This window comes from Micromys minutus (assembly GCF_963924665.1).
Source record: "Micromys minutus genome assembly, chromosome: 1".
Lineage (NCBI taxonomy): Eukaryota > Metazoa > Chordata > Mammalia > Rodentia > Muridae > Micromys > Micromys minutus.
Window position 1 is genome coordinate 117073720 of NC_137969.1, and position 26213 is coordinate 117099932.

The following is a 26213-nucleotide window of genomic DNA, read 5'->3' on the forward strand; positions in this document are numbered from 1 at the left end:
AGCCCCTGTTTAGTTGTTGGCCTAGACTGCTCGTCATTGGCCTGCTAGTTGTAGACCTTCCAGACGTCTTCCTTGCTATGCGCCTTGTTCTCACGCTTGTACGGTGGCTTGTGCGTGGTCATGGTGGATCACTGACTTACAGCAGCTGCCATGATAGAACTGCAGCTGCTCCTAGCCCCTCGTGTTTAACTCTCCATTCTTTGGGCAGTTTTGTTCCCAAAGGCCCATTGTTCCCACCCTTGAAGTTTTAACTTGACATTCTTTTTAACCCTAATGTGCGTTCTCACTGTAATGTGGGGACAACTTGTTCTCTTCTCCCTTACTGCCTACCATGAATTCCTGCTTCAATAGGGTAGAGGGATGGAAGCCAGGACACTTGTCCAGCCAAAGCTGGCCAGGGTCCTGTCATCAGCCTGAGCTGCTCCGGGCAGTGGAAAGTAGGAAGGGCTAGTGTCCCCAGCCATTGCAGAGCATGGGTGAAGTGCATCCACTGTGGGTTTGTGACTCCAGACCTGGCTCATACCCTCTGCAGGCTGATAGAGACAGTGTCCAGTGCATGTGAGCACAGAAGTGGGTGGAGGATGCTCAGATGTGGATGCTGACACCTCTGCTAGGGGCCCAAGGAGACCTTCAGATATTGGTGCTCCCCTTACTTGGTGTCAGGGTTCTGTTGCCATGACTGCAACAACGTTTAATAAAGTATGTAACTGAGGCTTACTTCGGAGGTTTAGAGGGTAAGCCTTCAGAGGTTTAGTGGTGGGGAGCAGGGCAACACATGGGCAGACATGGTGAGAGTACATCGTCTACAAGCAACAGTAGAGACACTTTTGGCCTGGCTTGAGCTTTTAAAACCCAAAGCCCATTCCTAGTGACACACTTCCTCCAGTAAGGCCATACCTCAGACTCCGTAATGACCAAGCATTCAAATATGTAAGTCTGTGGGACCACTTCTATTCAAACCACCACACTTAGTATCTGATTGGAAGAGAAAGTCAGGCACAGCCTTGGGGGACCTTGGGAAGGGTGTTATTTCCTCCAGAGTCCACAGTGAATGTCCCATATACTAATCCCACTGTCATACTTGCCTTGACAGAAGAGCGAAGGGGTGCTAGAGAGCCAAGGGCTGACCCAAGGAAGCAAAGACCCTGGCTTCACGAGGGCCACTGGCATTTTAGGCTCTACTTTTACCCTCTCTTCCTGCCCCATCCAGAGTAACTCCCTACAGCAAACTAAGGGCTGTAGGCCTCTTGCTTTCCTGGAAAGAGGGAAGTCTGAGCATTGTGACCAGCAGCCTGTCACCACAGACTATGCCTCTTCACAACAGTAGCCCAGACTCCTCCTGAGCCCCATCTCTAGGGGTGATGTACAAGGCATTGCACTGTCTTTGAGGCCCAGCCGTGGTCATTCTGAATGAAAGATGGCCAAGCTGGAAAGCAGAGTAAAGGGCCACTGACAAATAGCTTAAGTGTGGGACATCTGGGAGGAGGGAGACAGAAGTAATGTTTAAATGTGACGGAGGGCCAGGCATCTGAGAAAGGCATGGCCAGAGGGAGCAGCTGTTTATTTAGGCATGGTATAGTTTGACATTTTCCAAAGTCTGGTATAGATAGCCTTGGCCTATTGCCTACCCAAGAGTCTTCTTTACTCAGACATTTCCAGAAAGGCAAGAATCTTGCACATGAACTCAGATGTCTCCTTGACCCTGTGACCTGGGGGTTATGTAGGAACATTCAGGAAGTAGCTCTTTGATGCCTGTGTTAACTGTCTGTGTTTCTGCCCCTTGCCCATGTTGCTGCTGATATCCTGGTTCCCTGCACCCCTCTGTCCAGCTCTCTCTGAATGTTTCCAGCAGGACTCCTGTCTCCTTGCCACTGAGCTGGGATAAGATCTCACATAGGACTGGGGACTCCTCTGAGGCCCTGCCAGGCAGTCTGGATTACACTGATGTTTTTCTTGCAGTGACTGTTGTGTTATGCTCTATAACCTGACTGCTAGAGGGAGAGCTACGAGGTAGTATAGTTGGTCAGAAGTGATACTGGATTGTAATGTTATTTTTGCCGGTGCTAAAGTACTGGAAAGTAATCACTGCTAACCACATACCTGAAGTCCTGGGATGCCATTGAAAGCTCCCTGTGGGCCTGTGAGCAAGAGGCCATGATGTAGCCACTGCAAACCTTGGGACCCAAGGACAAGGGAACCTCTCTGGGTGACCAGCAGGAGAACAGCTGTAGGAACCTTCCCACTGACACTTCAGGTCCTTTGTTTCTAATGTTTCCCAGACTCTCTAGCATTGGCTCCATTGACGTCAGAAATGAGGGCACGAGAAGGGGACCTGCTGCCAGCTGTCAGCATCCTATTAGGAATAGTTTGGGATAGAATGCACCCAGAGAAACTTCCAGAAAGCACTGGATGTACAAAATGATTGAGCACAACCAGGAAAGAGGACACTCACTGTGAATCATGGGGAGCTTTTTCATCAAATTTCCCTAGGCAGCTTTTGAAAGGGGCCAGTAAATGAGAGCATTGCATAGGCCTGAGTCTGAGTGTGACCCTGACTCCTCTTTGAAGCTTTTACCTTTGCTTGGGTTCTGCTGTGCTTAGAACTGAGAAAACCGTGACTCTCAGTAATGACCCCTCAGTTCTGGAAGCCCACAAAGTCCAAATCTTAGAGAATCACATAAAGCAGTGAAGACGACAGAACTATTCTCTGTCCAGCCAAGTGAGGTGCTGGGAAGTTAGCAGCTGGTGACAATGACAAACTGAAAGCAGCTAAAGCAAAGAGGTAGACTGGAGCATCTGCAGTGGGCTGAGCAGGGCTGGCCTTTGTCCTGAGCAGCTTCTGAGCCTGCCGTCTCATTTACCCTAACGACAGTGGTCCTGAGGGAGTAAATAGCTGGGGCAGCCTAGTTCCCCAGTGGTCACCAGAGATGCTTCCCAGAGCAGGGAACAAGCATGTGGTCAGGAGTATAGGCATAAATTTTTTTGCAACCTACTTTTAATAAGGGTTCAACCTCTCCTCTAGCCCACCATCCAGCAGAGGCAGTGAAGAGAAAAGTTATTAAGATATAGGGAAAATGGACCTGTTTAGCCATAATTTTTGGGGGGGTGAGCTTGACCTTCTTGGGCAGCAGTTCAGTCCCAAAGTGAACACCAGATATCATTCAGCAGATGCAGACCAGTCCTCTAAATAGGCAGACACCACATACTAACTGGCAGTCCAGTTCTTTCATCAAGTAGACATCAGGCACCAACCAGCAAATGTTGTTCAATCCTGAAGAAACCTCCAGGCTTGCTAACTAGCCTGAGGTGAGGCCACAGAAGCAGCAAGCTGCCGCAGGAACCTCATGAGCAGTTCTAGGGCGAGTGTCTCTTAATGTTGGACTTAGCACAAGTTGAGCTCAACTTGTAAGGTGAACCAATACATGTGTGTCTTTATCAAAGAATGTGGAGGTGGAGCAAACCAAACCAGGGCTCAGTGCTCATCTCCCACCATCTGAGGGGTCACATTTATATTTCTTCATCGGGCATCCATTTATATGTCTGCTCTATCCTTTCACCTGTGTCTGCTTCAGGAAAGTCGTTTGCTTTAGCAAGACAGCCTTTCACCTGCTTACCGCTGAGCAAACAGCATTTGATATAACGAGCTTTCCAAAGAACCAGAAATTTCCGCTTCACAGGAGTTTGCTCATTCTGGCCTGCGACCAAAAAGGGGTGGTTAGCATTTGCATAGCCTTGCCACTAACTGATTCAGGACAGGGCCTATTGCTGAGGTGCTGGTGACCTCAATGTTGAGTTCAAGGGCTGACGTGTACCAAGCTTGACCTCCAGTGGAACATTGCCTCTGGCAATGAGCCCAGACTCTACTGTCACCATGCCTGGCAAAGAACCAAGTTGTACTCTGACGTGATGTTTAGGTCTCAGGTTTTGCTCAATTCCAAGAAGGGCCGGGTGCCTGAGTTGGATCCACTGCTCGGATGCTTTCATTTCACAGAGCCTGTTATGCAGTGTTTCACAAGACTGCTAGGGACTCCTGCTGGGCATGTTTGTGTCCAGTTCTACCGCAGCCCAGCAGAGGTGGGAGAATGTGCTAGAACAAGTGCCTGTCTCCTGCTCTTTGTTTTACTCTTTCTATAGAAATGTGCTATTTCATTGCAAAGAGTGTCACAAAATGAAAATATCTCAGAAAGGAAACTAGGCTAACAACCCCCACCTGCAGAATTGGGGCAGACACGGCAAGTTTTTCTTCTTGCCCAAGACCAGTGGGTATAAACAGAACCGATCTAAAAATGGCTGATACTATCTAAGCCTGAATAAGGGGAACAAGAAGACCCAGTCACCCTTTCTAGAAGCCCTAATAAGGGCATCTTAACAGAGCTCCTAAGCAGGCACTCAGTTTTCCAGTTGTTTCCTTTCCACTCAGATCCTACCTTGTTCAAACCTAAGACCTGGGCCAAATGGACAAGGGAGCTCTGGGAAGAGCTCTCCCAGCACCACTGCCCTGGGCCCTGGTCCTGGTTTCTATGTAGTCCATGAGGACATTATATTTAATATATTTTTGTAAATACACAGAGGAATAAAAAATAAAACCCAAAAGATTAAGGAAAAGTAAGGAACTGGGGGAGAAGACAGCTATAAATCTTGCTTAGGCAAATGTTACATCTTCTTTGACCCCATTAGCTTCTAGCTTCTTTTCCTGTTTTCTCCTCTTCTATGACTTTTTCCACTTCTGGATCTTCCTCTTTTTTCATCTTCTTTTTTGAGGCTTTTTTGAAGTTAAAAGAGTTCTTACAACTACCTTCTCCCTCCTCATCTGAATCAGAGAATTCTTCCTCAGATGCAATGAGTTTGTCAGAGGAGCAGATGGAGATACATTTGTCAGCATCTTCCTCATCTTCATCACTACTGTCCCCTGGGATGGTATCACGTATTGAACCCCAGTGGCATAGGGCGGCATTCTCAAGTTCTCAAAGAGCCGCTGCTTGATCTTTTCCAAGTATTTATAGTGTTCTGGTTAGAGGTATTGGAAGGGGTGATGTAAAGGGTGTATCCAGGGCCACAGCTGTTTCATGTATCCAGCATGGAGCAACATTGCAGATGGTATAGCTACTTCCTTAGCCACCTCCTTCCAGTATTAACATAGACAAGTAGAAACTCTTGACGAATTCCACACACTTGGCACGCCCTTTGATGGTTAATTGAAGCAATGTAACCGATCCCCAGACAGGGAATCTGAGCTGTACTGTAAGACCACTGCACTAGACTAGAATATCTGTATTGCTTTAGACATGACTGGCTTGAAAATGGCTTCATAGTACCCATTGTGGATCCATCTTGGGGTGGGTAGTCAGTGGAATTAGTGTTTGCCTTTGCCAGCCCCAACATCCTGTAAGTCCTGTTTCCAGGAAGTGTTCCCCGTGCTTATGAAAGGACAGTCTCATATGACCCAGTCTGTGGTACAGAAGGCCTCTTCCACACCTTCGCCATGGTGAATATCAACATCAGTATACAGCACCCCAGCCCTGTTCACAGCGATGTCCATCTGCTGCTTTTTAAGTCTCACAGCACTTACCACAGAGCCACCAACAGACACCTGACAGACCTCCAGTCATATTGGACAGTCCTCACCAACATGGAATCTCTGCATTTGCGTGCTGTATTCAGACATGTTATCTGGGCAAATGGAACACAAGAATGTAGTGTAGTAATTGCTATGGTACTTGGCTATCTCCTCAGCATTGGTGTGTGTCCATGATAGATTTCCATTTTTCAATAGGGACCATAGTTAGGCAGTAACCTGGAAGACATGCAGATTTGGTGAGTCTTCATCGGGTGGTCTTGTTCATAATCTAGTCTCCAACATCCCTATCATAACAGTAACAGACTTTCCTATTGGAGCCCTGAGTCTCCACCAACCCCTCCCATCAGACTCCTGTCTGCTCCTGTCTCATGTTCTTAACCACCCCTGCTTTCCCTGAGCACTGGTCTAGACCAAAGCTAGAAGCATCCAGCTCTCAAGAACAGTGAACAGGCCCCGTGTCTTATAGCAGCACCGTAACCTACAGTCTCTTCATCTCTTATGTTGTCTGTGGCCTTACCTTCTAGAAGGACTTGGTGAGAAACTACTCCACTCTGGGATGGGTGGGTGGGTGGGTGGGTTTGTTGGTTGGTTGGTTGGTTGGTTGGTTGGTTGGTTGGTTGGTTGGTTGGTTTTAAAGAGTACTCATTCAGTAAGGGTAAGTGCTTGGGCCAAATCTCCGTAGATTCCAGTCCTTGTCAATTATTATCCTAGAATGGCAATGAAAAGAAAAGAACAATAGTTTGCCTGCCTTCCCCTCATGCTATGGCTTCCCTAATGAGCAACTCTAGGGTTTCCCAGGCAGTGACTACCTGAATAAGCTGACCCCTCCTAGATTAGGAATATAGACTTGTTAGGAGCTTCCGTACCCACAAATGCATCCATTCAAAACAGACCTGTCCCTGTAGCAAAAACCAAAAGCTTGTTGAAATGGGAAACCTTCTGACTGTGACTTCAGGCTCCTTGGAGGCCACAGTTCTCAGAGATCCCTTAAAATACTTATATTTCCCCCTGGAACACAAGGAAAGGCCCTTACATAGTAGGCTTACTTCTGTAACTGAACATCAGACATGCAGGCAAACAATAAGATGGCCCAGAAAGCTGGTGACAGCAGGTGGGAGTTATGGAAGCCTGCCATCCTTTGTCCACACCAGAACACTTTTGAGAGAAGTATCACTGGCTATCACTAATTCTGTATGGACAGCCGTTGTACACAGGATGCATGGACATGTCAATCAGAGCATGCACACTTATATCTGCTTTCTCTGTCCCTCTCAGCCAGGATAACGACAATAATTGCTAGCCATGGTGTGGGATGTAAGGAGGGGAGTATATTTGTTATTTTTCTTTTCTCTTTTTTTCCTTGCTGATAATTATACCTGAAAATTGCCAAGCAATTGCTCTGCCAGTGAGCTCCACCCCAATGCTATTCTTTACTCTTGCCAGGAGCAGTTACTACATGGGAACAAGTATTATGCCATCACCTCTGTCCTCATGGAAAAGCCCAGTGTCTCTAACTCAGGGCTTACAGACAGAATGGACAGTGGTGACAAGGCTCTAGTGGTGTTGCGGAGAGGCTGAAAGGACCACGCAGTTGTACAGGGCGTCTGGCTTTGGAGTTAGCCTGAGGCCCTGGTGCTTTGCTTGCCCTTTGCAGTACAGGCCAGTGAGCCTGGACAGCTGGGTACTTGCCCTCTGAGAAGAGGCCTCAAGCTGGAATTCCATGGGAGATTCATTAATAGGTAGCTGAAAGGCGTTTTGTCCTGTTTATTACCTTCCAAATCCCCTGGTAAGTATAGCCATTTTGAGAGAGTAAAAGAGCTTTAAATGTGCTTCTGAAACTGAATGTTTGCAAGCACAAGATAAATTCAGTGTATCTTCCCAGAAATTCATGTGTTTGGGGGGAAAACATTTTTAGATTAAAATAAGCAGAAATATAGACCAATGTATGCCATATACTTAAGGATCTGTGGGATACATCATAAAAATGTTCTCAGTAACCCCTTCAAGTCTATCCCAAATCCCCGAGAGTGGGTTCATCAATTAACTGACATCAGGGTCCAGTGAACCTCTGCTGTGTTAACCTCTCACCTCTAGCAAGCACCCTGCTAATTTGGTTGTATCCCAAAAGTGATTTCAGATTTTCATTTTCAAAGTGTTCTCTGTTTTGACATCATTGTCTTTTGGTGGTTTGTCTGTCTGGGGCTTTATTTTGTTTTGTTCCTGTATCAAGTCTTTGAGTGGAGCCAAGGCTGGCCTCAAAGTCAGTCCTCCTACCTCAGCTAAAGGCTGGGATCATGAGCATGCACTCTACATGCAGCCTGTCCTCTTCTTTATTAGCCTAATAAATTATGCCTTTCCATGAGATGGCTGGTCTCACATTTCATTAAGAATCAGTGTTAGAAGCTGAACACAATTGCTCATACTTTTAATCCAAGCATTTGGAAAGCTAAAGCAGGATTTCAGGAGTTTGAGGACAGCTGGGGCCACATAACTAGGTGTAGGTTAGTCTGGAGCTATAATGTAAACCTTGCAGGCGAGGGGGTATTCTAAATTTCTGAGTTTAGACAGAAGGATAATTTTGTCATTTTGGCATTCTAAGACAGTCTCACTACATAGAATGTTGGCCTGAAAACACTGCATTCCAGGCTGACAAACTGCCTCCTGGGTGCAGGAATTACAGACTTGTATCACCACACCCAGCCTAGGTTTTTAAGTTTTCTAGTTTATTCCTGAATATCACATGTGGGACCATCGAGGGTAGTCTGGTTCCCAGTTGAGCTAAGGCTAGAAGCCCCAGAGACCCTGAAGGGACAGTAGATGCTTCACCTGTTCCCAGGTATCAGGCCCCTGTCATTAGCTGCAGCCCCCATAATTTGTGGCCATCAGTCACATAAGGGAAATGCCCAAGCCCCTCCACAAGTAGAGGATGTGACTTATGGTCATGTAGGCTCAAGACAGATCTCCATTTTAATGAGTTAACTAAAGGCCTGGAGGGCTTAGTCAATAAGTTTTCCTTCCCAGACACTCCTGCCTGCAAAAGGAATTTAATCTCTGCCCACCCTGAGAAGTGGGTACGGTTTTACTCATCCACTTTCTGCCATGACAATAATACCTTAAAACCATGGACTGCCACTTTTCGTCGGGAGCAACCTGGAGGCAGATGTTAAAATTCTTCTCTGCACATAGATACAGGTTATTATAAATATTTTAAAGGGATGGATGTGTATGTGTACAGGATTTAGTGCTATCTAGATGGAAAAATTATATCTTATCAATTGAGTCAGAGGTTATTGTATGGTGTGTTCTTTCATGTGGCAACTTTACTGAGTTCAAGAGAAAGTGCAGATGTGGGGTGCACCAAGCCCACAGCAGAATTGGGATGTGTGAGCCTGGCATGGGAACAACCTGCCAAGGGAACAGTCAGTGAAAGCATTGTGGCAGGATGCCTCGCAGGAATGACTCACCCAGGTTTGTGAGGAGTAGTATGAATGCTGGAATCAGTCACACCACACTTTTTAAAAATTACCCCAACAATTCCCCATATCCCACCTCCCCAGCAGCGTGCCCTGTAGTGGATACGGACTCAGGAATCTACAACCCAACAATCACACATATTTCTTTCTGATTTTTAGATATTATGACATTTATGTGTGCATCTGTGTAGCACACAGACACATGCTACAAGCACGTGTGTAAAATCAGAGGACAACATCAGAGATCAGTTCTTTTCACTCTGTCAATCAAGAGGAGTGAGCATAGGATGTCATGCTTGGCAGCTGTCTTTACACACCGAGCCATCTCATCAACAGCACATTACTGATTAAGGCTATATTTTGGTGTGGGTTTAGCTACTGTGACAGTTGGTACTGCAGTGGCTTTTATCATTGTCCAGTGAAGATCACCGTGATACTGACTTCAGTGTATGAAATTGAAGGATATGCTCATCAGAACATGGCCATGCCTTTTAGAATAATTATTAAAGCAAAGGAAGTTACGTTCTCTTACATAAAATACTCCTGAGACTTAGAGCAGCCCTAGCATATGGCAAATGCTTGTGAGACGGCCCTGTCACTTTCCTCACGGTGGAGAGCAATGACGTCATCACAGTTTTGAGGTACATTTGCCTCTTGCCCAGGAAATGTCCCTGCCTGGCCGGCTTTAGTAACCTCAAGGAAGGGAACAGCAGTGTTCTACCCTGGATCTTACCTGCACAAGCAAAAGTCACTTCTTCTCGCTTCCAGTGTATATCCACTCCTTCACCAAGCCCTCAGACCAGTTAGGAGTACAGGGCCTCCTGGGCAGGAAACCACAGCTCTAGAGAAGAGAACTAACTCAGCAGTCATTTCTTAAGTTCAACCCAATTTACAAAAAAGAAAAAAAAAAACTCAGATTTAAAGCCACATGGCCTTATCATCCATAACATTGGCATGTCACTTTAATCATTACAGACCCATAGGCTCTTGCAGGTAGAAAGAGAGGGGCCTTGGAAGATTGCTAAAGTTGATACACATGACTGAGATGGGCCATGCATATAAGCAGCCTTTCATACACACTTGTCATGTGTGTTCCTACATTTGGACTCTGGGTGTAGCTAGAACAGTCCTGAGTGTTCCCTATACCTGCTTTCTAGTTGGCTCCCTGCTACTCTGTGAAACTAGCAGGAAGTAGCAGGGGCAGGTTTAGGATTCCTAACAGGCAGATCCATTCCACTTGCAAATCTTTCTACCCCCTCTTCTAGCTGCTGAGCCCAGCTCTTCTTCTGAAGCGTTAGCAGTAAAGACCTCAGGACTGAAAATTCTGTTTTCTTGGATCCTAGTTGCAGTTGAATAGTCTGTCTTTTTCAAAGGGTTTTGCTTGGGTGAACATCAAGAGAGCCTCTCTTGATAGTAAACCAGGCAGAGAGACACAGAAGTTGGACCTATAGCCTGAATGCAGTGTATAAGACATTCGAAGACAGGCAGTGGGCAGCTAGGGGGTGTAGAATAGACACAGTTCTAGACAGACAGATCTCATTCACTCTCAGCACCGAACAATTTACTGATATATTTTACAACTTTATTAATATATACCTTTTTAAATTTTTTTATTTTTATTGGTTAGTCTCTGAATTTACATTTGAAATGTTATCCTCTTTCACCCCAGTCCCATCCTTCCTCCCCCTCCCCTTGCTTTCATGAAGGTGCTCCCTCTCCCAGCAACCCTCTCCCAGCCACCTTCTCCCACCTTGGTGCCTTGGCATTCCCCTACACTGGGAAAATGAGCCTTCGCTGGACCAAAGGGCTCTCCTCCCATTGATGCCAGACAATGCTATCTTCTGCTACATATGCAACTGGAGCCATGGATCTCTCCATGTGTGCTCATTGGTTGGTGTGTTCGTCCCTGGGAGCTATGGAAAGTTTGGTTGGTTGATAATGTTGTTCTTCCCATGGAGATGTGAACCCTTTCAGCTCCTTCAGTTCTTTCTCAAGTTCCTTCATTGGGGTCCCTGTATTCAGTCCGATGGTTATCTGCAAGCATCCTCCTCTGTATCAGTATGGCTCTGGCCAAGCCTCTGAGGAAGTATCCATATCAGGATTCTGCCAGTAAGAACTTCTTGGCATCAGCTCTAATTGATGGGTTTGGTGGCTGCATATGGGATAGAGCCCCAGGTGATGTTTTCCTCAATCTCTGCTCCTCTATTTATCTCTGAATTTCCTCCCTTGAGTGTTTGTTTCTCCCTCCTAACAAGGACTGAGGCATCCACCTTCTGGCCTTCTTCTTTTTTATTTTATTTTATTTTATTTTATTTTATTTTTTAGCTTCATAAGGTCTGTGGATTGTTTCTTGGGTATTGTGAGATTTTGGGCTAGTATCTGCTTATCAGTGAGTGCATACCATGTGTGTTCTTTTGACTGGGTTACCTAACTCAGGATGATAGCTTCTAGTTCCATTCATTTGACTAAGAATTTTATGAAGTTATTGTTTCTAATAGCTGAGTAGTACTCCATTGTGTAAATATACCACAATTTCTGTATCCATTGCTCTGTTGAATGACATCTGGGTTCTTTCCAGCTTCTGGCTATTATAAATAAGGCTGCTATGAACATTGTGGAGCTTGTGTCCTTGTTATATGTTGGAGCATCTTTTGGGTATATGCCCAGGAGTGGTATAGCTGGGTCCTCAGGTAGTTCTATGTTTATTTTCTGAGGAACCGCCAGACTGATTTCCAGAGTGGTTGTACCAGCTTACAATCACAACAGTGGAGGGGTATTCCTCTTTCTCCACATCCTCACCAGCATCTGCTGTAATCTGAGTTTTTGATCTTAGCCATTCTGACTGGTGTGAGGTGGAATCTCAGGGTTGTTTTGATGTGCATTTCCCTGATGACTAGGGATGTTGAGCATTTCTTTAGGTGCTTCTCAGCCATTCGGTATTTCTTAGTTGAGAGTTGTTTAGCTCTGTATCCCATTTTTTAATAAAATTATATGGTTCTCTGGAATCTAACTTCTTAAATTCTTTGTATATATTAGACATTAGCCCTCTATCAGATGTATAATTGGTAAATATCCTTTTCCAATCTGTTGTCTACCATTTTGTCCTTTTGACAATGCCCTTGGCCTTACAGATCCTTTGCAATTTTGTGAGGTCCCATTTGTCAATTCTTAGTCTTAGAGCATAAGTCATTGGTGTTCTGTCCAAGAAATTTTCCCCTGTGCCTATGTGTGCAAAGTTCTTCCCCACTTTCTTTTCTAATAGTTTCAGTGTACCTGCTTTTATGTAGAGGTCTTTGATCCACTTGGACTTGAGCTTTGTACAGGGCAATAAGAATAGATTGATAAGCATTCTTCTACATGCTGACTACCAGTTGAACCTGCACCATTTGTTCAAGATTCTGTCCTTTTTCCATTGAACATTTTTAGCTCCTTTGCCAAAGATCAAGTTACCATAGGTGTAAGTGTGTAGGTTCGTTTCTGGGTCTTCAATTCTATTCCATCTACCTGCCTGTCTCTGTACCACTACCAGGCAGTTTTTATCACAATTGATCTGTAATACTGCTTGAGGTTAGGGATGGTGATTCCCCCAGAACTTCTTTTATTGTTGATAATAGTTTTCAATATCCTAGGTTTTTGTTATTCCAAAGTAATTTGCAAATTGCATTTAAAAAGTTGTAATTTTGATGGGTATTGCATTGAATCTGTAAATTGATTTTGGCAAGATGATTATTTTTACTATATTAATCTTTCCAATTCATGAGTATGGGAGATCTTTCCATCTTCTGAGATCTTCAATTTCCTTCTTCAGAGACTTGAACTTCTTGTCATATACTTGCCTTTCACTTGCTTGGTTAGGGTCACACCAAGGTATTTTATATTCTTTGTGACTATTGTGAAGGGTGTCAGTTCCCTAATTTCCTTCTCCACCTGTTTATCCTTTGAGTAGAGGAAGGCTCCTGATTTGTTTGAGTTAATTTTATATCCAGCCACTTTGCTGAAGTTGTTTATCAGCTGTAGGAGTTTTCTGGTAGAATTTTTGGGGTCACTTAAGTATACTATCATATCACCTGAAAATAGTGATATTTTGTCTTCTTTCTTTCCAATTTGCAGCCCTTTGATTTCCTTTTGCTATCTAATTGCTCTGGCTCGGACTTCGAGTATAAGACACAAATTGAGTCTTGTCTATTTGAGGCTCCCATGAATGATATGAGATATCAGGGATCGATGAAAAAGCAAGAAGTTTATTAGTACAGTGTACTGGGGTGGCCTATATCCAGAGGAGAAGCAACCCCAATCCCCTCGTCAGTATAGTTTTTATACACATAGTAATGAGTGGGCTATGCTGATGGTGATTAGGCATGTAAGCATTGGCTGGTTTAGTTGACTTTTAAGTTGACTGGCTGCTGCCAGCATGAGTTGCATCTCAGGACCTATGCCCTCCATTCCAAGTCTGCCCAGATAAGACACTTCTCCCCGGAAAGGAGTACTGCTTGGTGCCTGCCTGGGTCATATATTAAGGTTCTTCCCCTACACTCCAGGGGCTTGCCAGATAAGGTTGAAGCACTCTTTTCTGGAGGGTTCAGAACCGCAAAAACCCTCAGTGGAAGGGGGAAGCTGTAAGGAGGATGTGGAACTATAAAAAAACCTTAGAGTCCCTCACCAGTACTATATCGAAAAGATAGGGGGAGAGTGGGCAGCCTTGTCTAGTCCTTGAATTTAGTGGGATTGCTTCAAGTTTCTCACCGTTTAGTTTGATGTTGGCTACTGGTATGCTGTATATTGCTTTCACTATGTTTAGGGATAGACCATGAATTCCTGATCTTTCCAATACTTTAAACATGAAGGGGTGTTGAATTTTTTCAAATGCTTTCTCATTATCTAATGAGATGATCATATGGTTTTTTTCTTTGAGTTTGTTAATAGAGTAGATTACATTGATGGATTTCTGTATATTGAACCATCCCTGCATCCCTGAGATGAAACCTACTTGATCATGGTGAATGATGGTTTTGATGTGTTCTTGAATTTGGTTTTCAAGAATTTTATTAAGTATTTTTGCATCTATGTTCATGAGCAGAATTGTTCTGAAATACTTTCTTTGTAGGGTCTTGTGGTTTTGGTATGAGCGTAATTGTGGCTTCTGAGAATGAGTTGGGTTGTATTTCTTTTGTTTCTATTTTGTGGAATAGTTGGGAGAGTATTATGTCTTCTATGAAGGTCTGATAGAATTCTGCACTAAACACATCTGGCCTGAGCATTTTTTTGGGGGGGGTGGAAGGCTTTTGGTGACTGCTTCTATTTCTTTGAGGGTTATGAGACTGTTTAGATGATTTATCTGATCCTGGTTTAACTTTGGTACCTGGTATCTGTCTAGAAAGTTGTCCATTTCCTCTAGATTTTCTGTTTTGTTGAGTATAGGCTTTTGCAATAGGATATAATGATTTCCTGAATTTCCTCAGTTTCTGTTGTTATGCCTCCCTTTTCATTTCTGATTTTGTTAATTTGGATACTCTCTACACCCTCTGGTTAGTCTGGCTAAGGGTTTATCAATCTTGTTGATTTTCTCAAAAAACCAGCTCCTGGTTTTGTTGATTCTTTGTATAGTCCTTTTTGTTACTACTTGGTTAACTTCTGCTCTGAGTTTGATTATTTCCTACCTTCTACTCCTCTTGGCTGTATCTGTTCCTTTTTGTTCTAGAGCTTACAGGTATGCTGTCAAGCTATTAGTTTATGCTCTCTCCAGTTTCTTTTTGGAGGCACTCAGAGCTATGAGTTTTCCTCTTAGCACTGCTTTCATTGTGTCCCATAATTTTGGCTATGTTTTGCCTTCATTTTCATTTAATTCTAAAAAGTCTCCAATTTCTTTCTTTATTTCTTCCTTGATCAAGTTATCATTGAGTAGAGCATTGTTCAGCTTCCATGTGTATGTGGCTTTTGTAGTTTTTGTTGTTATGGAAGACCAGCCTTAGTCCATGGTGATCTGATAGGCTGCATGGAATTATTTCCATCTTCTTGTATCTGTTGAGGCCTTAATTGTGACTGACTTTATGATCAGTTTTGGAGAAGGTACCATTCAGTGTGAAAAGAAAGTATATTCTTTTGTTTTAGGATGAAATATTCTATAGATGTCTGTTAAATCCATTTGATTCATAACTTCTGTTAGTTTCACTGCATCTCTATTCAGTTTCTGCTTCCATGATTTGTCCATTGATGAAAATGGGGTGTTGAAGTCTCCCACTATTATTGTGTGTGTTGCAATATGTGCTTTGAGCTTTAGTAGGGTTTCCTTTATGAATGTGGGTGTCCTTGTATTTGGAGTGTAGATGTTCAGGATTGAGAGTTCATCATGATAGATTTTTCCTTTAATGAGTAAAAAGTACCCTTCCTTATCTTTTTTGATAACTTTTGGTTGAAAGTTGATTTTATTTGATATTAGAATGGCTATTCCAGCCTTTTTCTTGGGACCATTTGCTTAGAAATTTTTTACTCTGAGGTAGTGTCTGTCTTTGTCGCTGAGATGAGTTTCCTGTATGTAGAAAATTGCTGGGTTCTGTTTAAGTATCCAGTCTCATACTCTATGTCTTTTTATTGGGAAATTGTGCCCATTGATGTTAAGAGATATTAAGGAATAGTTATTGTTGTTTTCTGATATTTTTGTTGTTAAAGGTAGAATTATGTTTGTGTGGTTTTCTTTTCTTGGTTTGTTGCAGAAAGATTATTTTCTTGCTTTTCTTAAGGTGTAGTTTTTCCTCCTTGTGTTGAATTTTTTCATCTATTATTCTTTGTAGGTCTGGATTTATAGACAGATATTGTGTAAATTTGGTTTTGTCCTGGAATATCTTGGGTTCCATCTATGGTAATTAAGAGTTTTGCTAGATATAGAAATTTGGGCTGGCATTTGTGTTCTCTTAGAGTCTGTATGACATCTTCTAGCTTTCACAGTCTCTGTTGTTGAGAACTCTGATGTAATTCTGATAGGTCTGCCTTAATATGTTACTTGTACTTTTTCCCTTACTGCTTTTAGTATTCTCTCTTTGTTTTGAACATTTGGTGTTTTAACTATTATGTGTTGGGAAGAATTTCTTTTCTGGTTCAATCTATTTGGAGTTCTCTAGGCTTCTTGTATGTTCATAGCCATCTTTTTCTTTAGGTTAGGGAAGTTTTCTTCTATAATTTTGTTGAAGATATTTACTGGGCCTTTTAGTTAGGAGTCCTCGTTCTCCTCTACACTTGTTATTCTTAGCTTTGGTTTTCTCATTGTTTCTTTGATTTCCTGGATGTTTTGGGTTAGGGGCTTTTTTATTTTTGGATTTTTTTTTCTGTTATTTTAATGTTTTCTGTGGTATCTTCTGCCCCTGAAATTATTTCTTCTATCTCTGGTATTCTGTTGGCAATGCTTGCTTCTATGACTCTTGATCTTTTTACTAGGTGTTCTATCTCCAGGGTTGTCTCCCTTAGTGATTTTTTTTATTGTCTCTATTTCCATTTTTAGATCCTGGATGGTTTTGTTTAATTCCTTCACCTGTTTTCTGGTCTTTTCCTGTAAATCTTAAGGGTTTCTACTTATTTACCTGTGTTCTCCTGTATTTCTTTAAGGGTGTTATTTACGCTCTTCTCAAGACCCTCCATCATCAACATAAAGTATGATTTTTAAGTCCAAATCTTGTTTTTCTAGTGTGTTGGGATATCCACTACTTGCTGTGGTGAGAGAACTGGGTTTTGATGTTGCCAGGTTGTCTTGGTTTCTGCTGCTTAGGTTCTTGCACTTGCCTCTTGCCATCTTGTTATCTGTGGTGGTAGATGATCTTGTCATCTCTGGCTGGAGCTTGTCTCTCCTGTGGGTCTGTGGGCCTGTGGTCTCAGGAGGGAGATTGCTCCTGGGTGTTCAGCTCTCTGAAGGCAGGCTGTGATTTCTGATGGTGGTGGGCCAGCTCTAGCTCTGGGCACAGATGGAGTCTGGAAGGGTCCCATGCAGCACCTCAGTACCTGCGGCCTGAGATGGGGTCTCTCCCCGGATAGTTAGTGGATAGGAAATGATGTCTCACTCGTGGGCTCAGGCTCCTGGAGCTCCTGGGTGCTCAGTTCCCTGCAGGCAAACCATGAGTCCTGATGGCAGTGGGCCCGTAATACATACTTTCTTCCGTTTGCTAATATATATTACAAATACTTAGGGTTGAGAAAAGCGATGGTCTTTCTCTTAAGACATGTGGTTCAATCCATCAGCAGAGACTTAAGGTTGCCATGTTAAAAACCCCAAAGAAGTCCTTGGCTCCACTCACTAGGATTATGATTCCTTAGAAATCCAGAGAGTGAATGAATGAGAAAAAAGCTCTACCCAGCTAATCACAGACCTAATGAAAGTTCCTGCCACATTTATCAGTGTTCCATCCCGCTTCTGAGAAACGCAGCTTCCCAGGTCTCATCCACCTGGCATTCCATATGTCAGTGAGAACACAAGGCCACAGACAGAAGCAAGTTCATCACTGTGATTTTTGCCCAGAATTATTCTAAAGTGCTCCCCCCCCCACCGTTTGCTTGCAACTGGGGCACCTGCACTGCTGCCTGCCTGCTCAAATGCAGACTGCATGTAAGACAAATGCATGGGGAAACAGAGTCAAAGGAGGCCTTTGCAACTGCCAACATTGGTTCGAGTGAGCCACACTGACTGTTCCTTGCTAAGGATATACTCCCTTGCCCTGGGTCCTCTTTTTAAGCCACAGCATTAATGAGGCAGGAAAAGAACCCATGAGAAGAAGGCCTTTCATTGCAGTACATGCCTTCAGTCCCAACACTGGAGGCAGAGGCAGGTGAATTTCTGAGTTTGTGGCCAGCCTGATCAACAAAGCAAGTTCCAAGGTACCCAGGGCTTCAAAGAGAAACCTTAAGGGGTAAGGGACAGCAGGGGCAGGGGAAACCCTTGAGAGAGTCTGGGATCTGACACATGGCCACTCTGGGTGGCAGCCCTGGCCTTTGGGAGCGTGCTCTCATTTGCCTTTGTAAAGAGAAATTTCTCGCCCCAGATGGTCCATAGAGAGTGTCCAAGTGCTGAAATCCAGACAGATGTCCTAATGCTCAGCACTTTCTTCCCCAGTTCTGTTTGTTCTTTAGAGTACAGCCTAGGAAGTGCCCTTAGTGAAGAACCATGGCAACTACTCTTTGTTTTAGAAAAGGGAGAACCTCCATTGCTCCTGCAGCATCTGAGGAAGTGGGAGCATTAGGGTGCAACAGAAACACTAAGCTAAAAGGATACAACAGAAGAGGAGGAAAGACAGGAAGCAGGAACCTGGCGAGCATAGACACGGCACCGGCTGTAAGGGCATGAATTCTCAATGGGTGGAGAGCTCTTCATATGAATGGCTTTGCCTGAAGCTGAAGCAAGGGAGCCAATTGGATACCAAGACCAATATCATGGTGACATTTGAGAGAAACACGGGGGTCTCTCTAACAATCCAGAGCAAGACTAGGAGCTGAAAAATAAGACTAGCAAAGGCACATGGGAGCGAACTTTACCCTGTAGCAGTTTCCATAGGCATCAGCCTGCCATGATAGGCACCTGCACACCTGCACATTCTTGTTGGAACTGAAAGTAGGCTGGTGGCACACATCTATAATTCCAGCAACCGAGAGGCTGTCAGAAGGATGGCTGAATCAAGGCTAGCCCAAATTACATAGCAAGGCTCTTTCTCAAACCAAATAGCTGACAGCCCAACAATTCTTAACTGCTGTCTTTCCTTTGCCTTCAGGTTCATATTGGCCAACTGTACTCAACTGACAAGCTTATCATTGAGAATCAAGAGAAGCCCAGGACATAGGAACCCGGCACTAGGAAACAGCCTCCACAGCAGAACTGACCATCGACAACACCCATTCTATACAGTGGAACCTCCCAATACTGGGTGAAATAGCCTCTTCTCTGCCTGCCTTGTAGGAGCTGACAAACTGAGTCACTTTTGCTTTCTGTCACAGCTGTCATGTGAAGAAATGGCTGTGCACCCTCAGTTCCGGTATCAGAATGAAGAGCTTGAGGGCATTCAGAATGCTGTGTGCTATCATGTCCCCTCCCCACCTCACCCACAGCCACATAGAGCTCTTGCAGACTTTGTGTCTTAGTCCTTAACAGTAAACATAATTATCTCTCTATCCTTTTGTATCAAATAAACCCATTTCAATGACTGCATTTATTTCCTGACATGGCTGTATTGGTAGAAGTGGGAATTCAAAAGGATGGCCACACAATCCACTGAAGATCGCAAGTGTAAGCACCAGTTCAGACATGGGTAATGACAGGGGTCAAGATGAGGAGTGTAAGGTACACCCCGCCACTCAAACCTAATGCAGAGCCCCAAGCACTCCACATCCCTCGCACACGAGAATCATAGTTCTGGCAATCCCCAAGGAAGACCTTGAACACTGAAGTGTGCTATATGTAATCCTGAGACACCAGGGACACTGGAAATGCCTTATGAATGCATGTTGTCTATGCTGTTTAACACCTTAGAATCAATAGGGAGTTAAGACCCCAAAGACGGAATGTTTAAAATACAGTTCTCAAGCTTAGAGAGATGGCTCAGCACTTAAGAGTACATTTGAAAATTTTAAAAGTACATTTTGCTTTTGTAGAAGACCCATGTAGAGAGCATTCCAGGTGCTCCCAACCATCTGTAATTCAAGTTCCAGGGATCTGATTTCCTCTGAAGGCTGCTGCAGTACCAGGTATGCACATGGTGCACAAGCATGCACACAAAACATTCAAACACATAAAAATTAAACTTAATTTTAAAAATAATCAAAATAAATAATATACAGTTCTCCAGGTGACTCTGATGATCACTCAGTCCTTTGAGCCTTTCCTGGGTATTAAAGATGTCATATATTGTAGAGAACCCATTCCTTCCAAACACAGGACACATCCTCACATAATATCTTCCTTAGACCCATCTTACAGGAAGAATTTCTTCTCAGTGCAAAGTAGACTGGATTTATGTCTACAGTGGCTAAGGCCACTGTCACAAAACTCCTGTGGCATTCATGTGAATTAAGTATAAGCAGTCTGTCACCCTACCTAAAAATTCATAGACATGGGGCTAGGGAGAGGAGTTCATGCACAGTCAAGTACTACCACACAGCCTCAGTTCCCAGCACTGAGCTAAACTGGACAGACCATGATGCTAAAACCCTGATGGCAGAGGAGCAGCCAGATGAATCCTAAAAACTCACTGGATAACCCATCTAACCAAATTGGTCAGTTCCTCCTCAGTGAGAGACCTTCCGTCCAAACTTAAGTTAGAGAGTGACTGAGGTCTCCACATTCATGCACACACACGTATCTGTGCCCACATGAACACATACAAATGCATACAGCACACGCACATTAAGTAGGAGTGAGCTAGGTGTGGTGTTGCACATCTGTGGATTTTGGCACTTGAAGGCTGAAGCAGGAGCATTGTGAGTTTGAGACTAATTTTGGTAACATAGAAATTCTAAGCTAGCCCACATGACATAGAGCCTGTCACAGGTGTTCACGCTGGCACCCATGGAGTGTAGACTCATGATATGCACGGCCTTTCTATTTTCAGTTCAACTTTTTTAATTGTTTAAAACTAGTGTGCATCATGAGTTTTGTCTTAACCAGTGTTCTGTTACTGTGAAGACTCACCATGACCACAACAACTCTTATAAAGGAAAGCATTCAGTTGGAGCTGGCTCACAGTTTCAGAGGCTTAATTTATTATTACCGTGGTGGGGAGCATAGCAGCACACAGACAGACATGGTGCTGGAGAAGTAATTGAGAGCTCAACATCTGGATCCACAGGCATCAGCAGAAGAAAGACGCTGTTCCTGGCTTAGGCTTTTGAAACCCAAAAGCTCACCCCCAGTGACTCACTTCCTCCAACAAGGCCACACCCACTCGATCAAGGCCACACCAAATCCCTCTCAAGTTGTGCCACTGCCTAATGACCAAGCATTCAGTGCTTGAGTCTATGGGGCCATTCTTACTCAAAGCACCACAGGTTCATTTGGAAATTTTCCTACCTGTGTGACGTGCTGTGTTCTCATTCATCCAGCAGTGCAACTCTTAGTCTCAGAATGAAGTCTCACACACCCATGAAGTGCATGCACACTCTAAACACAGTATGAAGAGGTATTGAGCTGGCTCGTGGAGCAGTGTCACCCAGCCCTGGTGGAGGAGGTCCTTGCTGCTGTTTACACTGAGCATCAGAAGAATCGGTGGTCACTCACCATTTCTACATCAAGGCTGTGAACGGTGCTCCCACTTGAAAGTTATTTTTAGGCACCTGTTATGTGTAGCCTAAGTATTCCCCCTGAAGGTGTCCCATTTTGAGCAGAAAGGCAGCTCCAGGGGAGACTCCCCAGAGGACCGCTTCCACAGGCAGTCATGGAGTAAACTTGGCTTGTTCTGCACACTGTGGACAGCTGGCTGCCTTCGTGATAATTAAACCTCAGACATGGGTTTGGACATGCCCAGGGCTTGATAAAGCAGAGCTAATTCTTGTCATTTAGATATAATGAGAGAGAGAAAGAGAGAGACGCCCACAAACAGGAGTTATCTGAGCAGAGCCTCATATTGGGTGTTCCCCAAATGAGATTTGGTCTTTTGCTATCTGTTGTAATGCTAAGTGTGGGCCTCCATGACTTTGTCCCAGGGATGAGAGAGTCCACAGTCCACACCTACACCTTGGCCCAAAGTTGTTTCTGATTGGTAAATAAGGCTGCCAATAGCTAGGCAGGAGAGACAGGTGGGGTTTAGGTTTCCCAGACTTGGGGTTGGGAGGAGGACCAGGAGGGGAAGACAGGAGGAGGAGTAAGAAGCTACCACAAAATAGGAGTCAAGAGAAAGTGGCCCTGAGGGCTGGCCAAGGGGAGTTAAGAGCAGACCAGATGAAACATAGTAAGTAATTAATTCAGGATTATCCATAAGAAAGTAGATTCTAACAGCATAGACGGTAGGCAGCTGCCTAGCTTTTATACTGTTTAAGACTTATTGTAAATATAAATGCTGTGTGTGTTTTTTATCTGGTAACTAAATGACTAAAGGCAGGGTAGAAACCCCAGGTCGGGATTAAATAATTTCAACAACAGAGGACTTCAGAGAAAGTGGCATTTAACTATGTATAACACAGCCATCTGCCTGCCTAATGGCCCCAGCTGTAGAATTTGGGCCAGGCAATGTGATGGAGAAGTTGTACCACTGGACAGACCATCTCAACTCTCCAAGGCTATGCTCATCTCTGAAAGTGCCAGAGGTCACTATCAGCAGCTAGCAGATGAGAAACGCCACCAGAAATTCACTTCTGTGGAAGTCAAACCCACTTGCCAGGAGCCTTTTCCTAGACCTTCAGATGGCATTGGGTGGGCCTATCTGGTTCTCTACTGGTTCTATAGCAACAGTACATAGCCAATATGTATCTGTGTGGTTGTTATGGCCCTTGTGCTCTGGATGGTGAAGCTAAGAGAGCATCATCAGTCTGTGATATACAATGATTTACATAGATGCTGTGCAGCAGCAGGTACCATTGGCTGTTCCCTTTATAGCCACACCCAACACTGAGTGGAAGTGTTGCTCTTACTTCCCCCAATGCTGCACTCAACCCTGTATTTGCTGGGGAAGCGCTCTGCCTGTGTCATGTCAAAAACAGTTTGAAAATCCTTCACAGAGACAGTTTACCTGAAGCTCAGCAGAACAGATGCACCTACGGGAAGACCTGCCGTGAGAGAATATTTCCTATGTTTAGTAAAAGGGGGGTTAGGTTTGATGTGGTGGTGGAGGTGGTGGTGATGGTGATGATGGTGGAGGTAATGATGGTGGTAGAGGTGGTGGTGGAGGTGGTGATGGTGGTGGAGGTAATGATGGTGGTAGAGATGGTGGTGGAGGTGGTGGTGATGGTGATGGTGATGGTGGTAGAGGTGGTGGTGGAGGTGGTAATGGTAGTGGAGGTAATGATGGTGGTAGAGGTGGTGGTGGAGGTAGGTGGTGGTGGTGATGGGGATGGTGGTGGAGGTAATGATGGTGGTAGAGGTGGTGGTGGAGGTAGGTGGTGGTGGTGATGGGAATGGTGGTGGAGGTAATGATGGTGGTAGAGGTGGTGGTGGAGGTGGTAATGGTGGTGGAGGTAATGATGGTGGTAGAGGTGGTGATGGTGGTGGAGGTAATGATGGTGGTAGAGGTGGTAGTGGAGGTGGTGGTGGTGGTACAGGCAGCAGTGGCGGAGGCAGTGGCGGTGGTGGTGGTCTTTTGTTTTAGTTTTAGTGGATGTGAAAGATTAAGCTACATGTCGTCCTCCTTGCACTAAGCACTGAGTAAAACATCAGGTTTTTAAAAAATTCAAAATCACACTTTTGTGACTAAATGAGCTGCTGTTTTGTTGTTAAGTACAGTCTTCCCTGTATAGCACAAGGTTGCACATCCTTGGATTCAGCTAACCACAGGACAGAACCACATGGGAACACATCAGTACCAAGCAGGTACACTCTTGTTATTGCCACTTCGGCTAACAATACAGTATAGCAATTACTTGCACACTCTTATATTGGCATAAATTGTATAAAAATGATTTGAAACCCAAGGAAAACTATGTCAGTTCTATGGAAATACAACTTTTCCCATGTAAGAAATAAACATCACAGATTCTGAGCTCCACAGGAACTCCTAGAATCAGTCCCTGCAGATACCAAGGGCCCATTGTACTTCATAGCAACTGCTATTATATTCTAGAGTAAAGGACACTTTAGGTATTGGGGCCAGGCTATAAAAACCACAAAAGTTGATGAAGAGATGAGGCCCTCAAAAGCAGAAGGCAGAATGTCTTATACTAAAGATAATGTGCTCTGAATTAGAGAGCTCTCTTTGTGGGGATTTAAACTTACAGACAGGTCCTTGAGAAATATAGATCACCACACACACAAATACCCAGCACTGGCAATGAATGTTGGGGTCCCGGGCAAGTGCTCTTTTGCTGAACCATATCCAAGCCCAACTTTGACAAGACAAACATTAGCTCTGAGAGAAATTTGTGAATGCCTATTTATACCAGCCACCAGGATTTTAAATATGCAACTAATATAGAGATAGAAAGAATTTGTGTGGAGCTGTGATGCCTGTTTCTATTAAATGTGTCTATGTTCTTGAATATTTAAGCTATCCAAAATGTAAAGTGTACAAGAGTTCCAAGCTGATGTTCTTGGAAATGTTAATGGTGATAACCTTTCCCAGGTTGCTCTGCAGGTGGAGAAAGCCAGGTCACTAAAGTGAGCTTAGCATGTCACCTCCCTGTCCCAAATCCCTAAGGATTTCAAATAGTTGCAAGTCCCTGGTTCTGTGTGAATCTAGCAGATCCCTACTTTGGGGGGCCTGCTGGGGATACCAACATCTCTACAGTGCTCTCTCTAGCCTATATACCTGGATCCTGTAACATGTGCCAGAAACTCACATTTGATTCAGTTCCATGAAGCCACAGAAAACAGAACATGGCACTCCACCCTCATGCTATTCTTCCCATTCCTGACAAAGATGTGATGCTAATCTGATGAGCCAGTGGTTTCACAGCACAGTACTCAAAAGAGGTTTAAAAAAAAAATCTTGGTCTTATAAACTAGACAGAACTGTGTGGCTAGAGCTGAAATTTGTGAAAGCCATAAAATGATAAATGAGGATCCTAGAGCTGAAAAACAGGAAGATGGAACAGGTGGGAAAATATCATAGTGGAAACCTGAGCATTCACATATGCACAAGTGTGCACACACACAGCCTGAGAAAATTCACAGACCATCACACACCAGGCACTCTAGGAAGTCTCCTGAACAGTGACCTTCCCTGCTGCTGGACAGACATGCTTGGTCCCTAGAGTTCCGTAGGCTCCCAGAGTGCAGTGGCCACTCTGTGAGCATGGTCCTGGCCTCCCAAAGTCTTCACATAGGCTGCCCATCTGGATAATAAACATGGAGTTTCCTAGGGGAACTTTCCAACTCCCCGAACCAGAGATTCATGCACACATTTGCCTACCAAGAAGCTTCTGGAATCTCTCTTTAATATAGGACAGGGTCGTTAAATCACAGAGAAGAATATGGTCTTTAATGACTAGAGCAAGATAAGATTTTTTTTTTTTTTTTTTTTTTTTTTTGGTTTGGCTGGTTGATTTTTAGTTTTGTTTTTCAGGACAGGGTTTCTATGTGTAGGGTTTTTTTAAGATTTATTTATTTATTATATATAAGTACACTGTAGCTGTCTTCAAACACACCAGAAGAAGGCATCAGATCTCATTACAGATGGTTGTGAGCCACCATGCGGTTGCTTTGAACTCAGGACCTCTGGAAGAGCAGTCAGTGCTCTTAACCACTGAGCCATCCCTCCAGCCGTTCTATGTGTAACTTTGGCTGTCCTGGAGTTTGTTCTATAGTCCAGTCTGCTCCGGAGCTCACAGAGACCCACCTGACACTGCCTCCCCAGCACTGAGGTTAAAGGCCAGGTGCCACTGCTACCTGGCCCTAGATAAGATCTTTAAAGTTATTACAATTTTAAGCAAAATGACTATAGTTACCAAATAAAAGTGAATATTCTGACACAGGGCACCAGTTTCATTGTGGGAATTTTGTGTTGAGGGGATGCATTCCCTTCCTTTTAGAAAATCAACTCATACTCCTCCTCTTCCTCTTCCTCCACCTCTTCCTCCCTCTTCTTGCCCTTTGTGGTGCTGAGGATCAAACATAGATGCCTTGGTTAATCATTATCTACCCTGGTTTAGAATCACCATAGAAAACATATCGATATAGTAAAGTGCTTTTCCATGCAGGAAATGAGGGCCTGCCTGCTTTTGGATCCCTGAGCTACGTTCAAGCTGTCAGATGGGGTACACCTGTCACCCCAGAGCTGGCCAGTGGAAACAGAAAGAAGCTGGGGACTGACTGGCTAACCAGTTTAGCCTCAAGTTCAATGAGAGACCTTGCTCAAAAAGGGTAAAAAGGAGAACAATAGAGGAGGACGTCCATTGTCAACCTCAGGCTTGCACACATGTGCAAACACAGGGACATGCACACATATGCGTACACGCACATACACAAGCTAATTCGAGTATTCATCTTTTTTTGCTTCCTGATTGTGTGCCCAACATGCTGCACTGTGAGCAGCTGCCCCCCAGAAGAGAGA

General features: G+C 44.1%; 1 protein-coding gene across 1 annotated transcript in view; it reads left to right on the forward strand.

Annotated features, from left to right (window-relative positions):
- The window catches only part of LYRM4 (LYR motif containing 4), a 121374-nt gene extending 102201 nt beyond the window's left edge, over positions 1-19173 (forward strand). Inside the window, exon 3 of the mRNA XM_080923875.1 lies at positions 18795-19173. Coding sequence (XP_080780001.1) covers positions 18795-18863 — 69 coding nt within the window. The 3' untranslated portion in view covers positions 18864-19173. The remainder of the gene's footprint in view (positions 1-18794) is intronic.
- Positions 19174-26213: the final 7040 nt, after the last annotated feature.